General features: G+C 37.1%; 1 protein-coding gene across 3 annotated transcripts in view; it reads right to left on the bottom strand.

Annotated features, from left to right (window-relative positions):
- LOC106061650 (transient receptor potential cation channel subfamily M member 2-like) overlaps positions 1 to 10261 on the bottom strand; it is a 58775-nt gene extending 48514 nt beyond the window's left edge. For 2 of the 3 annotated variants that reach the window (XR_008777476.1, XM_056026182.1), the window contains exons 1-5: positions 10078 to 10261; positions 7714 to 7776; positions 5051 to 5092; positions 663 to 728; positions 231 to 324 (exon numbers count right to left, since the gene is read on the bottom strand). Coding sequence is in view for 2 of the 3 variants with exons in the window: in XM_056026182.1 (XP_055882157.1) it covers positions 231 to 324; positions 663 to 728; positions 5051 to 5092; positions 7714 to 7770 (259 nt within the window). In the remaining variant the exon portion in view is untranslated. Of the gene's footprint in view, positions 1 to 230; positions 325 to 662; positions 729 to 5050; positions 5093 to 7713; positions 7777 to 8685; positions 8997 to 10077 lie in introns of those variants that run through there. The other variant, XM_056026183.1, reaches the window with a different exon arrangement.
- Between the last annotated feature and the right edge of the window lie 8919 nt (positions 10262 to 19180).

The following is a 19180-nucleotide window of genomic DNA, read 5'->3' as shown; positions in this document are numbered from 1 at the left end:
ATTAAGTGGACTACTAAGACAGGTAAAAACTGGACTGTCGTTCAGTTGACTGGTTGGTTCTGGGTTCATACCCTGCTGCCTGCCACGTCGTTTTTCGAGAGGTTTGAACTAGAGATTATCATTCAACTTTAAAGGAATACCCGAAACATGAACTACATTTCTAGTAGTATTCATAAATAGAGCTCTGAAGCGATAGGACATTTATAAGCAAGCGCTGTAAACCTTCTTACCTTTGTAAGCAATGGCATTGATCAAACTGTAGATGAACTTTATGACTATCTTGTTGTTTAAATCTTTAGGCAGCAATTTCAATCTCACAAATAACTAATGATAGAAGATATATTGCTAATATAAAAATTCACACAAATATTTGAGTAAGTGCAATGAAAGGGGAAGTAATGCGAATATTAATATTACATACAATTAGTAGTACCTCATTCAATTAAATTAATGTTTGGCTTTAATAACTTTAATTTGTCGTGTGTAAAAAGAGCATGCATTCTATAATAATTCTATACCAAAAGTAAAACGTTTTCTGATTACAAACAAAAATGTTATTGAAGTTTTATCATAACAAGGTAGAATGTACAAATGTGAAAAATGAACAATTCTGTCAGAACTTGGAAAAATAATTACAGAAATAAAGAGTTAAAATAATTTACCGTGTATTTCCTACCACTAGTGCCCAAGCCTAGATCCTCAAAACTCACTGGCTTTTCGTTAATAAACTGAAAATAATATTTTAAAAAAAAATACATTAAAATTTGAAGAGAATTTACGTAGCGAAACGGGTTATAGTAGGTAAGTTATTCATCAAAACATTTATATAGTGCATCTGATGGCCCCTAAAATAGAAGCACAGGGCGAACAGACTTTTGGGAAAGAACAGATCGTGCAAGGATCTAACAATAGTCTGCAAATTATAAAACAACAATTCTTGAATAGAGTTTTGCATTGCTTATCCAAATCAAGTGAAACATTGCAATTACCCCTAATCTTTGGAACAATAGACATAACTATTACCTTTTATCAGTGTCATAGCTATCATAGCTATCACTGTCTTTCGACCCACACATAAGTCAGCTCTGCAAGGGTCTTTATCTGCAGCTGAGCAGATTAGGCCAGATCCGACCATATTTAACAACAGAGTCAACAAAAACGCTAGCTGTGGCATTCATACTCTCCCGCCTTGACTACTGCAACGCCGTGCTAGCAGGTATACCCGATGACAAAATCGCCAAACTGCAACGTATACAGAACAACGCCGCACGAATAGTACTTAGAAAAACAAGACAAGATTCTGCTACTACGCTCTTGCGCACGCTCCATTGGCTTCCCGTGAAAGCGAGAATGTCGCCACACTTTGTCATCAGTGTATATATAACAACGAGATGCCCTTGTACCTTAGCGAACTGATTACTCCATATGTCCCCCAGAGAGCCCTGCGCTCAATGGACTCAACGCTTTTAGTAGTGCCACGTTTCTCCCTCAAAAGCTACGGTCTGCGGGCTTTTTCAGTTCACGGACCAAAGGTTTGGAACTCACTACCCATTGATATCAGACAGTCAACATGCTACACCACTTTTAAGAAGAACATCTGTTTAAAACTTGTTTAGATTAACTGTCATTTTAGCTGTCGTGTCTGTGTTTGTAATGTTATTACAGCGCCTTGAGCCTACATTTTGTTTGTTAACAGCGCTTTATAAATTACATTACTATTATTATTATTATAATCAAAAGCAATTTAACAGATGGTATCTTGTTACTATTTAGAAGCTGTTAAGACAGGATATTATCAAATGTTTCCAGTTTAGGTACCCCTTTATATTCACGTAGTTGCGATAGAATGAATGTGATCCATGGACGATTCATGATCACCAGACAAGAAACAATGTTTCCACATTTCACCAACAGGAAGAAACAAAGGTCTTCTAACTTCTAACATATGTTGTTTAACATTCGCGAATTTAGCTTGAAGCACAGTTTGAGACTTGCAGCCAGGCTGGTAGGCATAAACCAGAGAGTTCTGGTGTGTTTGAGAAGTGATCCATGTTTTGATCCATGTTTTGATCCATGTTTATGTTTTGATCCATGTTTATGTTTTGATCCATGTTTATGTTTTGATCCATGTTTATGTTTTGATCCATGTTTTGATCCATGTTTTGATCCATGTTTATGTTTTGATCCATGTTTATGTTTTGATCCATGTTTTGATCCATGTTTTGATCCATGTTTATGTTTTGATCCATGTTTTCATCCATGTTTATGTTTTGATCCATGTTTATGTTTTGATCCATGTTTATGTTTTGATCCATATTTTGATCCATGTTTTGATCCATGTTTATGTTTTGATCCATGTTTTGATCCATGTTTTGATCCATGTTTTGATCCATGTTTTGATCCATGTTTATGTTTTGATCCATGTTTTGATCCATGTTTTGATCCATGTTTATGTTTTGATCCATGTTTTGATCCATGTTTTCATCCATGTTTTGATCCATGTTTATGTTTTTGATCCATGTTTATGTTTTAATCCATGTTTTGATCCATATTTATGTTTTGATCCATGTTTTGATCCATGTTTTGATCCATGTTTTGATCCATGTTTTGATCTTATGTTTTGATCCATGTTTTGATCCATGTTTTGATCCATGTTTTTGTTTTAATCTATGTTTATGTTTTGATACATGTTTATGTTTTGATCCATGTTTTGATCCATGTTTATGTTTTGATCCATGTTTTGATCCATGTTTTGATCGATGTTTTGATCCATGTTTTGATCCATGTTTTGATCCATGTTTTTTGTTTTGATCCATGTTTTGATCCATGTTTTGATTCATGTTTATGTTTTGATCCATGTTTTGATCCATGTTTTGATCCATGTTTTGATCCATGTTTTGATCCATGTTTTCATCCATGTTTTGATCCATGTTTTGATCCATGTTTTAATCCATGTTTTGATCTATGTTTATGTTTTGATCCATGTTTTGATCCATGTTTTGATCTATGTTTATGTTTTGATCCATGTTTTGATCCATGTTTTGATCCATGTTTTGATCCATGTTTTGATCCATGTTTTGATCCATGTTTTGATCCATGTTTTGATCCATGTTTATGTTTTGATCCATGTTTTGATCCATGTTTTGATCCATGTTTTGATCCATGTTTTGATCCATGTTTTGATCCATGTTTTGATCCATGTTTATGTTTTTGATCCATGTTTATGTTTTGATCCATGTTTTGATCCATGTTTTGATTCATGTTTTGATCCATGTTTTGATCCATGTTTATGTTTTGATCCATGTTTTGATCCATGTTTTGATCCATGTTTTGATCCATGTTTTGATCCATGTTTTGATCCATGTTTTGATCCATGTTTTGATCTATTTTTATGTTTTGATCCATGTTTTGATCCATGTTTTGATCCATGTTTAATTTTTGATCCATGTTTATGTTTTGATCAATGTTTATGTTTTGATCCATGTTTTGATTCATGTTTATGTTTTGATCCATGTTTTGATCCATGTTTTGATCCATATTTTGATCCATGTTTTGATCCATGTTTTGATCCATGTTTTGATCCATGTTTATATTTTTGATCCATGTTTTGATCCATGTTTTGATCCATGTTTTGATCCATGTTTCTATCCATGTTTTGATCCATGTTTTGATCCATGTTTATATTTTTGATCCATGTTTATGTTTTGATCCATGTTTTGATCCATGTTTATGTTTTGATCCATGTTTTGATCCATGTTTTGATCCATGTTTTGATCCATGTTTTTGATCCATGTTTTGATCCACACATGTTTTGATCCATGTTTATGTTTTGATCCATGTTTTGATCCATGTTTTGATCCATGTTTTCCATTTTTTTCTCTTTAAAAAATGTTTCTTTCAGTCCTGTGCTTGGCCGGCATCTTTGATATTACGGCTATCCCCCCCCCCCCCACTACTCTAGGCAGCAGCCTAGTTTGACTATACTTAAAACCGGCCTTGTCTACATGGTAACTAAATTCAGCGTAAAGGGAGCTCGCAGAACGAGCTGTAATTGTAATAAGTATCAGCAAAGAAGGGCATCTTTCATTGTATAGAGTGCCCTATGGTAAAGATTATTTTTACAACAGAGAGGGGAAGAGGACACTATCTGGCGGTTTCTATTTTCACGCAAGATACAAAGATGTGGAGACAAAGTTAACGTTATTGACATACGAAATGTTGAAAAAAAAAATCAAAGCTTATATTAAGTTACTTGTATCTAAGTTTGTATCAGTCATGTAACTTTATACGCCACAGGTGTAGACTAAAAAAATTTGTGCGATTAAAGATTATAAATATTTTTACCAATTGTTTTTCTTTAGCTTTTAACTTTCTGAATGCGCAATGATCCTATCACTTGTGTGGACTAGTGAAAGGGGGAGGGAAGAAGGGGGTATCTGGGCGAATGTTTTTTTTTTTTACATGATTGTTTTTTAAATGCATAAAAAGATGCTCGCTAAGGGCTCAAAAGTCCTCATGAGGACTAATTCAAGGTATACCACTACATCTGTCAAGTATGATTTCTTTCCCTTGTTCAAGCAACCAAACTAAATAATTAATTACCAATATTTAATTAACTAATTGTTTGTTTTTTTTGTTGATTCTTGTGTTGGAATTTAAAAGATATCTTTTGTGTACAATGTCAGCTTAATCCGAGATTGGGTGTGGGAGAAATAACGTGAAAAAAACGTTTTACCAGACAGACAGACAGGCAGAGTGAGTCGATACTAACTTTGTGACAACACTATGAAAGTATAAAACAATATTTTAGCATCATAAAATAGTAGCAAGACGACAGGTGACGAATGAGTTGAATATATGACACTTATGTAAGTTTAACTCAAACCCAAACATATCCAGCCATGTTTTCACGTTTAAACAACGTATTCCAGTGTAGAACAACAGAAAAGATCACCAGGCTAGTAGTAGTTACACATAGCTTTATTAATGCATCTAAATAAAACAAACACAAAAAAAAAATAATGTCAAAATGGTTTAGAAATAATTTTACCACAATTTCAGGACTTGAGTCAACTGAGCTGCTCTTGGAGTACTGTAAATTAAAAAAGTATACATACATGTGTAATGGAATATGGTAGTTAAGTTATAATTTAGATACTTACTTTTTGAGGTAATTACTTTAAAAAATAATATAATGGACAACCCTCGCTGAGAACAAAAGAATTGAAGAGGCCTTAATCAAGAGGAAAAAAAAAAAGGCTGCCCTGTCCGCTAGCCCTGAATCAGAGGCATACACATGTATGAAATGTGGCAAAGTCTGCTGCCGTTCTAGAATTGGCTTGATTAGCCACACCAGATTCTGCCCCGTCTCAAGATTAAGCCAAAACCAGTGACTCATTTGGGCGCATCCATTGCCTTTCGAGACAAAAGGAGCCATATATAATAACCACGACTTAATGTTTCTGACTAACCGCTGGTGGTAGGTAAGGTAGGGCATAGTTTTATACATTGTGGTCTGGTCGGTTAAGACATGGGCGATATTTAAGTACCTACCGCGGACGGTCCGGACTGCAGTTGTTCTAACGTTATAAGTAAAATTCGCATACCGTATGCGTACAACGTATACGATCCCTCGCAGACAACCGATCGTTGGCATTTCGGTACAAGGGCTGGGACGCTCCGATAAAGGCCGTGAGTTTAAAAGGCGGATGAATAATCCAGACAGAAAGGAAGCGTGGTGGCAACTGAATCGTGCGGAGACGCCGCTCCAAGCCCAGGTCCATGTCGGTCACTGTCCAATAGGTGCTTTCCTTGGGCGGTTTAGAGAGAATTGCGACACACGGTGTGTCGCCACTGCATAGAGGACGAAGAAACAGTATACCACATTCTTTAAAATGTCGCGTTCTGCATGAAGGGCGATCAGGGCATAAATTTGATATAGAGACCCATAGCCCAAGACATCACAAAACGAAAATGGGGCTGGATAGGACACACCCTGCGAAAACCAACTAACGATGTCGCAAGACAGGCACTCGACTGGAACCCACAAGGAAAGAGGAAAGTGGGCAGACCCAAGCAAACCTGGAAGAGGTCAGTCATCAGTGAAGCTGAGGGTACTAAAATGACATGGGAGCAGATGAAGAAACCTGCTCAGAACCGAGTTCGGTGGAGAGGTGTGGTTGCGGCCCTATGCTCCCCTGGGAGTGCACAGGATTAAGTCAAGTAAGTCCAAGAGGTCCTGGACATTGTAAAAGAATGGACCGGCCTCTCTGTAGAAATCCTACTAAGAACAGCTGCTGACCGTAAAAAAATGGAGGAATTAGGTTACATTAATTGTCACAGCACCCGTACGACAAAAGTAAGGGGCGCAACAATTAATCTCCCGTTTATTTATATTGCTAATTGCTAAGACTAATTTTAGCATTGCAGTGATATAAAAAAGAAATGGCGTGTAAAATTTATCAAAATCGTAAATGTCCTTAAGGACGTGACGGGGGATTAAAAACGAGAGATGGTTTCTTAGAAGACACAATTAACGGATGACCTAACTTAGATAACGCTTACAGAAAGAGCGTGTTATTTAATCCTCTTTAATTTGACGACATCAGACTGTGCCCCTAAGTATTAAAGTTTACAAGTAAATAAAAGAACCTACATTATTCATGGTAAACCAGTAACACAGACTAAAAATGCAAAAATACCTAGGTGTTATAATACATGAAAAACTGTCATATTGATGAAACTATCAAAAAAATGAAACAAAACATTAGGGTTTATTAGAAGAAATTTCTATAAATCAAATAAGAACATAAAACTAAAATGTTATTTAACCTTGGTTAGGCCAATAATAGAATATGCATCCTCTGTTTGGGACCCCACAACTCAAGAAAATATTAACAAACTGGAACAGACACAGAACAGAGCGGTGAGATTTATAACAAACGAATATTCACATTTGACTAGAGTAACACCTTTAGTAAAATCACTAAATTTAAAAAGCCTTCAGGACAGAAAACTTAAAAGTAAATAGCAATTATAAGTAAAACACTGAACCATAATCTTCAAATACAAAAACAGAATCTAATAAAATACTCAGAAAAAAAAAATTAAGGCACATTCCTCGTTTCATATGCTAGGACAAATTTGTACAAATACTCCTTCTTCCCTAGTGCTATTAGAGCATGGAATGGGTTGGCTGGGTCAGCCAGGAAAACCAATGACTTGGCGGAATTTAATTCATTGATTAACATGCATGACTAGATGCATAACGCGTAGGACGTAACCATCTTCTTTTTTTAATTAACGTCTGTATAATATAAGATAAGATAAAATAAGAGCATCTTTCATTCTATAGCTTGTTGAGTGCAAGCTTATTGTACATCTAAAGGCAATGGGGAGGGATGAGTGTCCGTAGAATAATTTTATATTTGAAAATTATCTAAATCTAATTCGCCCATAACATGTCTGCATAATTAAACCAATAAAATGAACCACACGTATTACATTATAGTACAGCAGAAATAATAACCTCCCTTCCGACACATTCTTTGGGGACTACGAAAGAAGACCTCAGAAACAAGATAATGGCTTACAAATGATAAGGTTTTACCTCAAAGTAACGAGAGTATATAGTATTTTATTAGCAGTTACACATAGCTTTAGTAATGCATATGCTAAATTAAAGAATTGTATGAAAATACTTTAAAATTGTACCTTGTTCCCATCAATGTTGTCTGAAGTATTTCCACTCAAGTCTTCTAATTCGTTCATGTTATACTGTAAAGTATAAAGCAAAAAAAGATTTAAATTATAATAATAATAATTTGATTTGAACCCTAGTCCTTCATGTAGACTGTTACGTTCTAGTCCACGCCTAGTGCAGGACGTCAGAGAATATTTGTGGGCCGGTTTAGAACTTAAGACTATTTGCCACGACAATTCAAAGCGCCTTTCACACGGCACGGCATCCATATATGTGTATATAAAGTGAAATGAGTTCTACCTCTTGACATGAAACTCGGAACGCCATTAGCTGAATCAGACAAACCTTGGTTTAATAGATTTTTACGGCTTTAATTAACACGCACAACCAAATTAACAAATTGATACGCTTAGGGAGCCTAACTCTTTCTCTCCTAACCGTCCTAGATTTGATCCCATTAAATTAAATTAATTTTTGTATTATTAACTAGAATTTGTGCTCTATAAAAAGAGCATGCATTCTATCATAATTCTATACCAAAAGTAAAACGTTTTCTGATTACCAACAAAAATGTTATTGAAGTTTTATCATAACAGGGTAGAATGTACAAATGTGAAAAATCAGAAAGATAATCAGGGACATGGAAATAATTGCGGAGATAAAGAGTTAGTTCTGTAACAAATGTATTACTAGTTATTAGTTATTACTAATTAATTTTTTAAATGTTGAGAATAATGCTGCTGCTGTGGACGGTCGTGGACTTGTAGCACCAAACTGCTGGCAGACAACTACACCGCTGTAGGCGTATTCTATTTTAATTTGTAAAACATCAGAAAACTTGAATAACTTCTTTGTAAACAAAACTAAATACAACACTTCTTAAAATACAGATAAAATTAACTTATGATGAAATGCAATAAGTATATATTGTAGATTTTAAAAATAATTTAAAAAAATTGTATTTTCAACAAAATCTAACTTACTACAGTAACACTTCGTTTCAGTCTCACGTTCTGGAGTCGTCTGCATCTTGCATCATTCACAACCAATCACTAACCTCTTTCCACCAACACACACAAACACACGCTTCATAACGGAGATAAGTGTTATGTCGCGATTAGGAATTTGGCGCGAAAAGCTATTTGCTTCATAAAAAGAGAACGTTTTGACTTAGAGACAATGACGACACGAATTTAAAAACGAGACTAGGGTTTGGGAATTAATCACAGAATACTTTTGGCAGCCACAGAGTAAGGGCCGGCTTTAGTAACTGAAGCAGAGATTTAGTCTGATCACATTCGACATTAAAAGAAATTTCTATGAATCAAAAAAATCAAACAAAGCATTTTGGTTTATTAGAAGACATTTCTATTAATTAAAAAAATAACATAAAACTAAAATGTTATTTAACCTTGGTTAGGCCAATAATAGAATATGCATCCTCTGTTTGGGACCCCTCAAGTCAAGAAAACATTATGAAACTGGAACAGACACAAAATAGAGCAGTGAGATTCATAACAAACGAATATTCACACTTGACTAGAGTAACACCTTTAGTAAAATCACTAAATTTAGAAAGCCTTCAGGACAGAAGACTCAAAAGTAAAGTAGCAATTATGCATAAAACACTGAACCATAATCTTCAAATACAAAAACAAAATTTAATAAAATACTCTGAAAGACACAAAGATAGCGAGACATTTCTCGTCCCATATGCTAGGACAAATTTGTACAAATACTCCTTCTTCCCTAGTGCTATTAGAGCATGGAATGGGTTGCCTTAGCTAGCCAGGAAAACCAGTGACTTGGCAGAATTTAAGTCATTGGTTAATATGCATGACTAAATGCATGACGCGTAGGACGTAATAATCTTCTTTTTTGAAGTAACGTCTGTATTATATAAGATAAGATAAGACTGTTCCCTTCGTTATTATAAAACGTCTTGAGCGACATTCGCTAACAGCCTCGACTAGCTTATATTGTGGGCCTTTCACTTGTGTTATTTGATTTCGTTATTTGAGAGTTACCTCCGTTTGATTTATCTGCATAAGAAACAGCGTGGAAGCGTCTAACACAGCGGTTCTCAACCTTTTAAATAAATATTTTTTTGAACACAAGGAATACTCTACTCATCTCTTAACCGAACAAATATACAATGTTCTAGTTGCTTTCTATTATATTCTTATTATTACTGTAAATAGCTGCCAGGTTGTGTTAATACACAGTGCTCTTCTGACTCGTCACAATGATTCCCAAACCATGTTCCTAGCATCACCTGCAGTCGTACAGGGGGGAATCGGGCTAGAACGAAATAATTTATTTTTCTAAAGAAAGCATGAAACCCTTTAAAAAAACAACTATTACACATTATTTACATATTGCTATCTGGAATCACAAAGTAAAATGAAATTTGTAAATTCTCCAAGTAACAAAAATAGATAACAGGTATTCATTATCCATAGATCTAGTTATTCTTAGCTCAGATGCTTAGAACAAAGCTAGATAGTTCCTCTTTTAAATACTACACCTAAAACGGAAGTTCCAGATCTCTCTAAGATAAAAAAAAATATAAAATATTCTGAACAATTTAGGTCCAGGTTTTCCTGGGAAGAAAAAAAAATATACCGTAATTATTTCCCTGGAATGGATTCAGTTACAAGTATGGTTCACTTAACACTCTCTATTCCGTTGAACGGAGGCGACGTAGTGAAGGAGGTGCGTTTTCTGGTTTTAACTGGGGTGGTCAAATGGTAACGGGCAATGCGCTGGTGTGTAGCAAGTTTCCTGTAGGCTCGAGTTCAAGTATATGGTGTTTAACTTTCCCCCCCCCCCCAAAACGCTATAAACTGTATGCCTAGGTGTGGGAAATGGCAAATATAATGGAGTCATCCTTATAGTACAAGTATATTTCTGTGACATTTTACGTTTTGTGATTTAACTCTTTCTCTCCGTAATTACTTACCACATTCTGGTGGAATCAACGCTGGTATCGTCAGTTAGGAGATATAGAGTTAATCCTTTCTTTTTCAACTTCTTGTGTGACTAAAGAGTCCAGTTCTTGATACGCATCTGCGTCACAGATTGGGCATTTGTAATCAACAGGCGCCGTTGCATTTTCACCCTTCTTTCTACTACTGTTGTGTGTGACATCTGCAATCTGTGACTCTTCCTATATGCTCGCTGTCCTTGTGGATCTATCCATTGACACTTTTTTTTCCCAGCTGTTGGTGTCAATTTTGAAGAGCTTCATGTCACGTTTGCATACATCAGTATACCTTAAAAGTGGACGACCATTTCTTACGTGTAATATTACACTCAAAGCTTTTAGGCCTACTCCTCCTTAAGAGATTTAAAGGACTTTTAAATGGCTTCTACTGGTCATGCGTCCGAAGCAACATGCACCTTCACACTTAAGTTCATACACATCAGGAACAATGATTCGCGCCATAATTTATACCTCACAGGAGCAATAATTTGTGTCATAGTTTATACCTTACAGGAACAATAATTAGCGCCATAGTTTATACCTTGCAGGAACAATAATTCGCGCCATAGTTTATACCTTAGAGGAACAATAATTCGCGCCATAGTTTATAACTCACAGGAACAATAATTCGCGCCATAGTTTATAACTTACAGGAACAATAATTCGCGCCATAGTTTATAACTTACAGGAACAATAATTCGCGCCATAGTTTATAACTTACAGGAACAATAATTCGCGCCATAGTTTAAAACTTATAGGAACAATAATTCGCGCCATAATTTATGCCACGTAGGGTAAATAATTCGCATAAAAGTTTTTTTTCCCCTGCCATGGCGATAATTCGCGCAATAGTTTATACCCCACATGGGAAATTATTCGCGTGATACTTTCTATCTCACATGGGTAAGGATTCTAAAATGTCTTTCTGTTTTCATATTAACTCCTAAAGAATTTAAAACCAAAGAAAAATAAATTCATTATAAACTCATAAATATTACAAAGGTGTATCCGCTATTTCGATTTATATAGCATGTATAAAGAATCTAAGCGTAGTCTACTGATTCTTATCTCTGTCTTTCTGTTGGTTCGATTAGTGAGTTTAAATTTACATAATGTGCTCTATGACACAATACATGACGTCTCGGTTAAAACGAATATAACGGCTACATGATAAATTTAGGCTTACCGATTGGAAAAGCTCGAACAATACACCCTTTTCACTAATCCTATATGAACTCACTTTGTCTGTCTTTCTGTCTGTCTGTCCGTTAAAAAGTTTGAACACGTTATTTCTTCCACATCCATTCTCCGTTCAATTTGAAAATTTTGCACAATTATTACTTGGCGTAGAAAAGACATGAATCAATTTTTAAAAAATTAAACAATTAATCAATGTATTACTGGGTAGGAATTATTTTGATTGATACCAACAAGGGAAACCAATCCTTCAGTATTTACAGATATCGTTATTGGTATTTAATTATTTTCGATGATAGAAAAAGGGAAAAAATTCTACATAGTTAAGTGATATGTTTGTAAGTGTGGAGTTCTTCTTTCTTTCTGTTGAAACGTTGGGGCACCACGCAAGATCTGTCAACCGTCTTTCTCCATTCCTCTCTGTCCCTTGGATTTGATACAATTTCATTCACTGACAGGGCTGTCAATTCTTTGATGTTGTCTTCCCATCGACTTCCTCTTCATCTTCTTCCTGGTAGTGTCCTTGAAGGAAGGTCTTTGCGAGCCCTGAGGAACTTGTGAAGTGGCCATAGAGATTGAGTTTAGTTTTTTTTACAGTGATTAGCAGGTCATCGTGGGGTCCTATTGCTGTATTAATCCTGTTTCTAATCTCTTCATTCATAATGCGGTCCTTGTGATACTAGGATTTAACTATATCTTCATCAGTTTATTGAATACATATGAACATTTACAATGTAATAATAACATTAATAAATCGCCGTATCATTAGGTATCAAGTCGTTAGTGGAACTTACTATGCAACAGTATCGACAACACTTTTGACACGAGCACGTCTCTTCTTTTTGTATCGAAGTAGATAGGGTTGTAGTTGTTGATAGTGTGTAGTTCATCGTTTATGATATTCTTTCTGAAATTATTAAACCTGCATTTTTTTTCCCTGCCTGAGTGGACCACTTCTGGGCCGACTTTGAGTTTGTGTTACCAATCAAACTGTCTTTCTAACCTTGCTTATTGTTAGTCTAGATCTATTACAAATTTAATTACATGACTGATCCAAACTAATTGATACAAATACGCTCTAATATAAGCTTTGTTTCTTAAAATTTTTATAAATGATTTCCTTGTTATAAATCTTTTATTTTACCCCAATTTCACAGATCCTCATAGAATCATCGTTTATAGGTATGAAGTCGACTATCAGAACCGTCGTATTTTGGACTTATTACTTGAGCATGCTGTCAATCTCTAACACTTGTCCCTCTTGTTGTAGGTGCAAGTAGAAACAACCCCCTTTTTTTTTTGACACTACGTGTTAGTCTGATTTTGCTTCCGTAATTTTGACGGGCACATTTTCTAGTAAATTTTTTATTGTAATTTTCTTAGTGTATTGTTATCATATCTAGGTCACAACGCTTCAGTGAAATTAATTATACTGACATTGTGTGTCCTACAGGCAGACACTCCTTTTATTGGATGACCGCAAGAAGAAACCATAAAGCCTATGCCATTACATAATCTTATCTTATCTTATCTTATCTTATATTATACAGACGTTAAACTTCAGAAAAGAAGATGATTACGTCGAACGCGGTTAACCCTAACCCTAACGTCCTACTATTCGTTTCTGTTCTCGTAAGTTCGACGGAGCATTTAATTCCCGCAGGGCTCTTTATCTTTCTGGGTTAAGCTTGAGCTGACCTTTTTTTTCTTATCCCAGCAGTCTGACACTATGTGTTCCGATCTCAGTTTTAGCTTCGTCCAAGGTAATACCATACTTTTAAGCTACTTTGAAGAATCTATGCAGGTTTCTATCATGAGATTCGGCATCATTTCCACATATCATGTTGTGATAGTCATTTAAAATTGAAGAGGTGGTTTTTTTAGTTGGAAACCACGCAGGATGGCTGTTTTAAACACAAAACCCCTCTTGGCTACGCTCATAGAATCTGGTGACTGATGAATGTGGTTGAAATCCTGGGATGACTCCAACACTGCCAGGGGAGTCTGGCAGCACATGCGCCGCCCAAATCGAGAGGACCCGTGGTGGAGGCTAAAAAGGTCGGAACAAACAACAATAGCGCAGTGGCGTACGGGACACTGCCCCATAGGTGCGTACTTCGCCCGGTTCCGGCCAAATTTTGATGCCCGTTGCCGACACTGTGGGGAATCAGAAGAGACGGTGGCGCACGTCTTGCAAGAGTGTCCGCAGCTCCGCGAGCTGCGGGAGGACGTATCTAGTGGTTTACTAAATTTGTATGGAAGCTACGAGGCACTACGTTAAACAGCAGAGTTCCTTACCAGGGCACTACGGGAGACCTAGGTCTCCCTGCCTTGTCACCAATTGGAGTTCATCTCAGGTGACTGATGAATGGATATTCTTAAATTGAGAGGGGGTTTTATTGTAAATTTAAGCTTTTAACTTTTGAGCCACTTTGAAGAATCTATGCAGGTTTCTATCATGAGATTCGGCATCATGTCCACCTTCGATGAAGTCCAGTAGGGAATCGGCGCCGGAGGCGCCATTATCCCGTTGATGGTTAGAAAGGCTTTTATCCAACCACCAGGCCTGGACATGGGGTTCTTCACCCCTGTCCTGTCTGAGGGCACCCAACGGTAGGCGGCCATATTGGATGACTGACTGGTAAAACCGGGCCGTGCCGTGTACACAGCGCGCCGTAACCGGTCCTGGCCCACTCGCTATAAGTGGCCGGGAACAGCGCTAACTGCGGGGAGCTTGTCTCATATTCCTATACTGTAACCGCCACTATTCCGTGCGAGGGCCGCCACTCCAGCCAACGGGTCACTGATGACGGCCCCCTTTGTGGAACAGCGTGGCGGACTTTTTGGACTGGTTTGCAGGTTACTTGTTCCATCCCCACCCCGAGTGAGATAAAAAAAACAAAAGCTCACCCAGGGAGACCTGCTAGAAGGCCTGGTTCGCTACTCGTACTTAGCCTGTCCAGATCCACCTCTGGATGTTTCCACCGGAGGGCCACGCTGAGGCGACGGGTAGCTGGAAATCCTCCGGCATCATGTCCACAGATGGTCACATTGTCCACAAAAACGAATGTAGTTTCTAGTTCCTCGTCTTCGATTATTTTAACTACAGTTCGCTGGAAACAAGCCACTCCATTTGTAACTCCAAACGGATTTCTTCGAAACTCATAAAGTCTACCCCCAGCCTCGATAGCTGTAATTGAGTTTTCTTCTTCTTAAATAGGGGTCTGGTGATGGGTATTCTTAAGGTCCAAAGTGCTGAAGACAAACAATTGTGCTATCTTCTCTGCTAATTCATCCATAACTAAACAGCAAGTGGATGGCTGCCTGGTCGTGCGGTTAGCGCGCTGGACTGTCGTTCGGATTTATCGACGGTCGAGGGTTCAAACCCTGCCCGCTGCCATCCCCCGTCGTCCTGCGGGAGGTTTGGACTAGGAAGTAAACTATCTTCAACTTTGAAGGAACATCCGAAACATGTAAAACATTTTACAAACATTTTAGCAAGTAACATTCTCTAACATTTTTAAAACATTTACTTAATTAACTCTTTCTCTCCGTATTTACTTACCACATTCTGGTGGAATCCACGTTGGTATCGTCAGTTAGGAGAGAAAGAGTTAATTCTTGTGGGCCTAATAGAATAAGAAAGCGAGTCTTAAAAGAATATGCATAACAACTGGCTGGATCTTTTGTAGACTTCGCTAAAACCCCTAAGAGAACTTTCTATGAAACCTTCTATAAAACCTTTATATAAAACTATCTATAAAACCATCTATATTTGAATTATTAGAAAGGAAAAGGGAAAATGTAATTGTGGAATATAATACAACTATAGGTTTCAAAGAGACACTTAAATTATACGACTTAACCATTGCGGGGCCCTATGCGAAACGGATTGTGGGAGACCCAGTTTGGGAAGGGATACGGCAAATAAATGAAAATTAAAAGTTAGTATTAGAAAATAAATTCTTCTTTGCATTTTATTCATTTTTTACAAAATTTACTTACGAACATTGCGTTTAGCGAAGTCATATAGTTTATCATAACAATTCTGTTTCCTACTAGGATCACGCTCAATAGCAGGAATTACCAAAATGTTTTAATCTATCTTCGAGAATTGTTGACTTCAAGTAATTCTTTATTATTTTTAGGTGCAAGAAGCTTCTTTCACCATATTCTACAGATACGAGTATTGCATAATGCCCTTTTTTTTTATTGCACTAAGGATTGGAGTTTTCCATATAGAATGGTACCCCAAAATGTCAATTTTGTCTATATTTAAGGACATTTTTATGAGTTTTCAAAGTTCCGTAGATTACCAGGATTTTTTTTTTCGTATATTTTGCGATATCTATAAAACCTTATGTATTAGGTTATAAAATGGTTTACTTTAGATATTTACACCTAGAATTATCGTGGTGTCAATGAAAATGCGGGACCCACTGCGGTCGCATAGGTTGTAGTTGCCTAAGGCCGGTCCTGCTAAATAGCGGCGTATGCTACTCCGCGGGTCGACTAGTTAAATTAAAAAAATGTTTCTCTTAGTGGTTTGTTCTGCCTGATCACTTCTTCTGCCAGAAAGTTTAACAAATCACGTTCACGGTAGTTTTATTAAAGTGTAAATAAATATTGTTACGAACCTCACTATCCAGGCTCTCTGCAAACTGCACCATACACCACCAACTTAAAGAACTTGACAACTCAGGGCTCCAAAGTAACGTAACACTTTAATAGTTGAATAAATAACAGCCAAATACTGTACAATTGGCAACACGTACACTGTACAAATATCTCTCCGATAACACCGTTCCGCCGTATCAACTCTTGCACTGGCCTCTCCGTCTCGTTCCGGGCTTGCAATGGGTTCAACAGTTCAGGACTGACTTCACACACTAGGCTCGTTGTGTCGGACTCGATCACAGACCAAGATCAGGAAGCCGTTCGTCTCAACTGTACTTGATAGTACTCCGCACTGAACCGTCGTAATGCTCCGTACAGAACCACACCGTTGAACTGTGCTGTAGTCGACCGTGTTCTGAACTCCTGTCGTGAACCTTCTTTCTGAACCGTCTTGACTGCGACACCTCCGCTCTTTATATAGGGTCCCTACTGGCCTTCTAGAACCGGACAGAACGCCGCTCGACGTTTCTAGGTGGTCAGATGACTACAACTCTCGTGACGCTGCGATCCTTCCCGAACTGTCCTGTTGACACTCGACTCGGCTGACAGTCGTAACTCGTCACGGTTGACCGCTCGTCTAGTGCTGGCCTGGGGCGATTTGCGTCGGCTGTCTACACACACACCCCTACCCCCATCTGTGCCACCACCAGGTTTATAACAATATATATGGCCTCCTTTAGTCGCGAAACGACTATGGATCATCTCATGGAAATAAGATGAGTGCCTAGGTATTAGTTGTGGTCGGAACGATGTCACCCACACATCAGTTCCCCCCACTCCACGCAGCTGATGTACCCAAAGGAACGGCAGTGCCGATACAGTTTGGGGTCAGCGGCGTCGCAGGTTCTGCCAGAGTGTAGCACTGGGTGCTGCAAACTGCCGTAGGGTCGCCAGCTCCTGATTTTTCCTCAGGGTTGACTCTCGAAGCCTTTCCCATGATTGGGTATAGCTGCAAGGCAACAGAGGTTTGAATTCAGAGTTTTCCTTCTCCTAGGTGGGTAGCCAGCCATGGCTAACGAGCGCCTCCTGCCCGAAGCTTACTGGTTTAGGCGACAGTTACTCCCATTTGCCCCTTCTCCTGTTAGTGAGAACAGTTCCGTGTAAATATTAGTGTAAAAGTGTAAATATATTTCTAAAAAAATGGTAGCATAAAAGTGCTGAGGTGATAAATAGCCTTGACGAGTCACGTTGCTCAATTACCCACGAAAGTCGACTTCCTTATAATTGACTTATATTTACATTTTTGTTTCTAGTTGTTTCTTTTTAAATGCAAATATTAGTTGTATTAATCCACATATTTCTTTATAATAAAAAAATATATTTATTTTACTATGAAGGACATCTTCATTTACTTGGGGTTTTATTTTAGTGTTCTTTTTTTTCTGCGTTCTTCGGTAAGTTGTTTTCTTTTTAATCAATCAATAATGTAAGCATAAAAATACATATATACGGGAGCTATTGTTCTATAATAATAAATACAAGGTGTCATTCTTATAGTCTTTTACGCAGAAATAGTATCTATTTAGAACTTACTTTGGTGAAACATTTAATTGGTATGAACACTTGAACAGTTCCTGAGTATTAAGAAATGAATTTTTAAATATTAATTTAAAAAAAAAAAGTTCATATAAAAAAAAGTTCATATTGCGAAATAATTGCATCTATTGAGACACTGCATGGAGTTAAAAATTTTAGAGGTATTACGAATACAATATTAAGAGTAATAAGCTGTTTTAGGAAAATAAGCAGAATTTTAGTAAATATGAAGAGTAAGTAAAGTTGTCTCACTGTTGCAAAAAAAAAAAAAAAGTTTTTAATGGTATATTTACCAGTAGGGAATCGGACTTATGAAATGACAATTGGAAATACTTCTTCCAACAGACAGGTAAAGACCACCGGTTTTGGACTCAACATTCCAGCTACGGGTCACTAATGACGGTTTCCAAGTGCCCAAGTGCCCGTCATGGTACATTTATAGATGATCTTCAACGTCTCTCTTTCATTCCAAACCTTGGAACTCCGAAATAACCTCGGACACCCAGTCTTAGATCAAAGTACAATTTTGCACAATTAAATGTATTACATTCCAATAGAAAATCAATTAAAAATAATCAATATTTTGTTTTGTATCTCGAACAAGGGAAAGAAGAGTATCCTGACTGATAAAGTGGTATAAGTTGAGTTAATCCCCTTTATAGGTTGTAGAAAAAAAAAAAAAAAAAAAACCATTAATAGCTATGAAACATATTTTTATAAGCTCCCTGGCACAGAGGCTACCGTATTTTCTTGAGGAAGCTTTAAATCTCGAATTCAAGTCGCTTTTCCTTTTTTTATTTATAAACACATTTAAAAAGCGATAATCCAGATATACCCTTCTTTCTCTCTTATCTTATCTTATCTTATATAATACAGACGTTACTTCAAAAAAGAAGATGATTACGTCCTACGCGTCATGCATTTAGTCATGCATATTAACCAATGACTTCAATTCTGCCAAGTCACTGGTTTTCCTGGCTAGCTCAGGCAACCCATTCCATGCTCTAATAGCACTAGGGAAGAAGGAGTATTTGTACAAATTTGTCCTAGCATATGGGACGAGGAATGTGCCTTTATCTTTG

The sequence above is a fragment of the Biomphalaria glabrata genome, chromosome 4 (assembly GCF_947242115.1).
Source record: "Biomphalaria glabrata chromosome 4, xgBioGlab47.1, whole genome shotgun sequence".
NCBI lineage: Eukaryota > Metazoa > Mollusca > Gastropoda > Planorbidae > Biomphalaria > Biomphalaria glabrata.
This window is presented reverse-complemented; position numbering and strand designations above follow the sequence as displayed.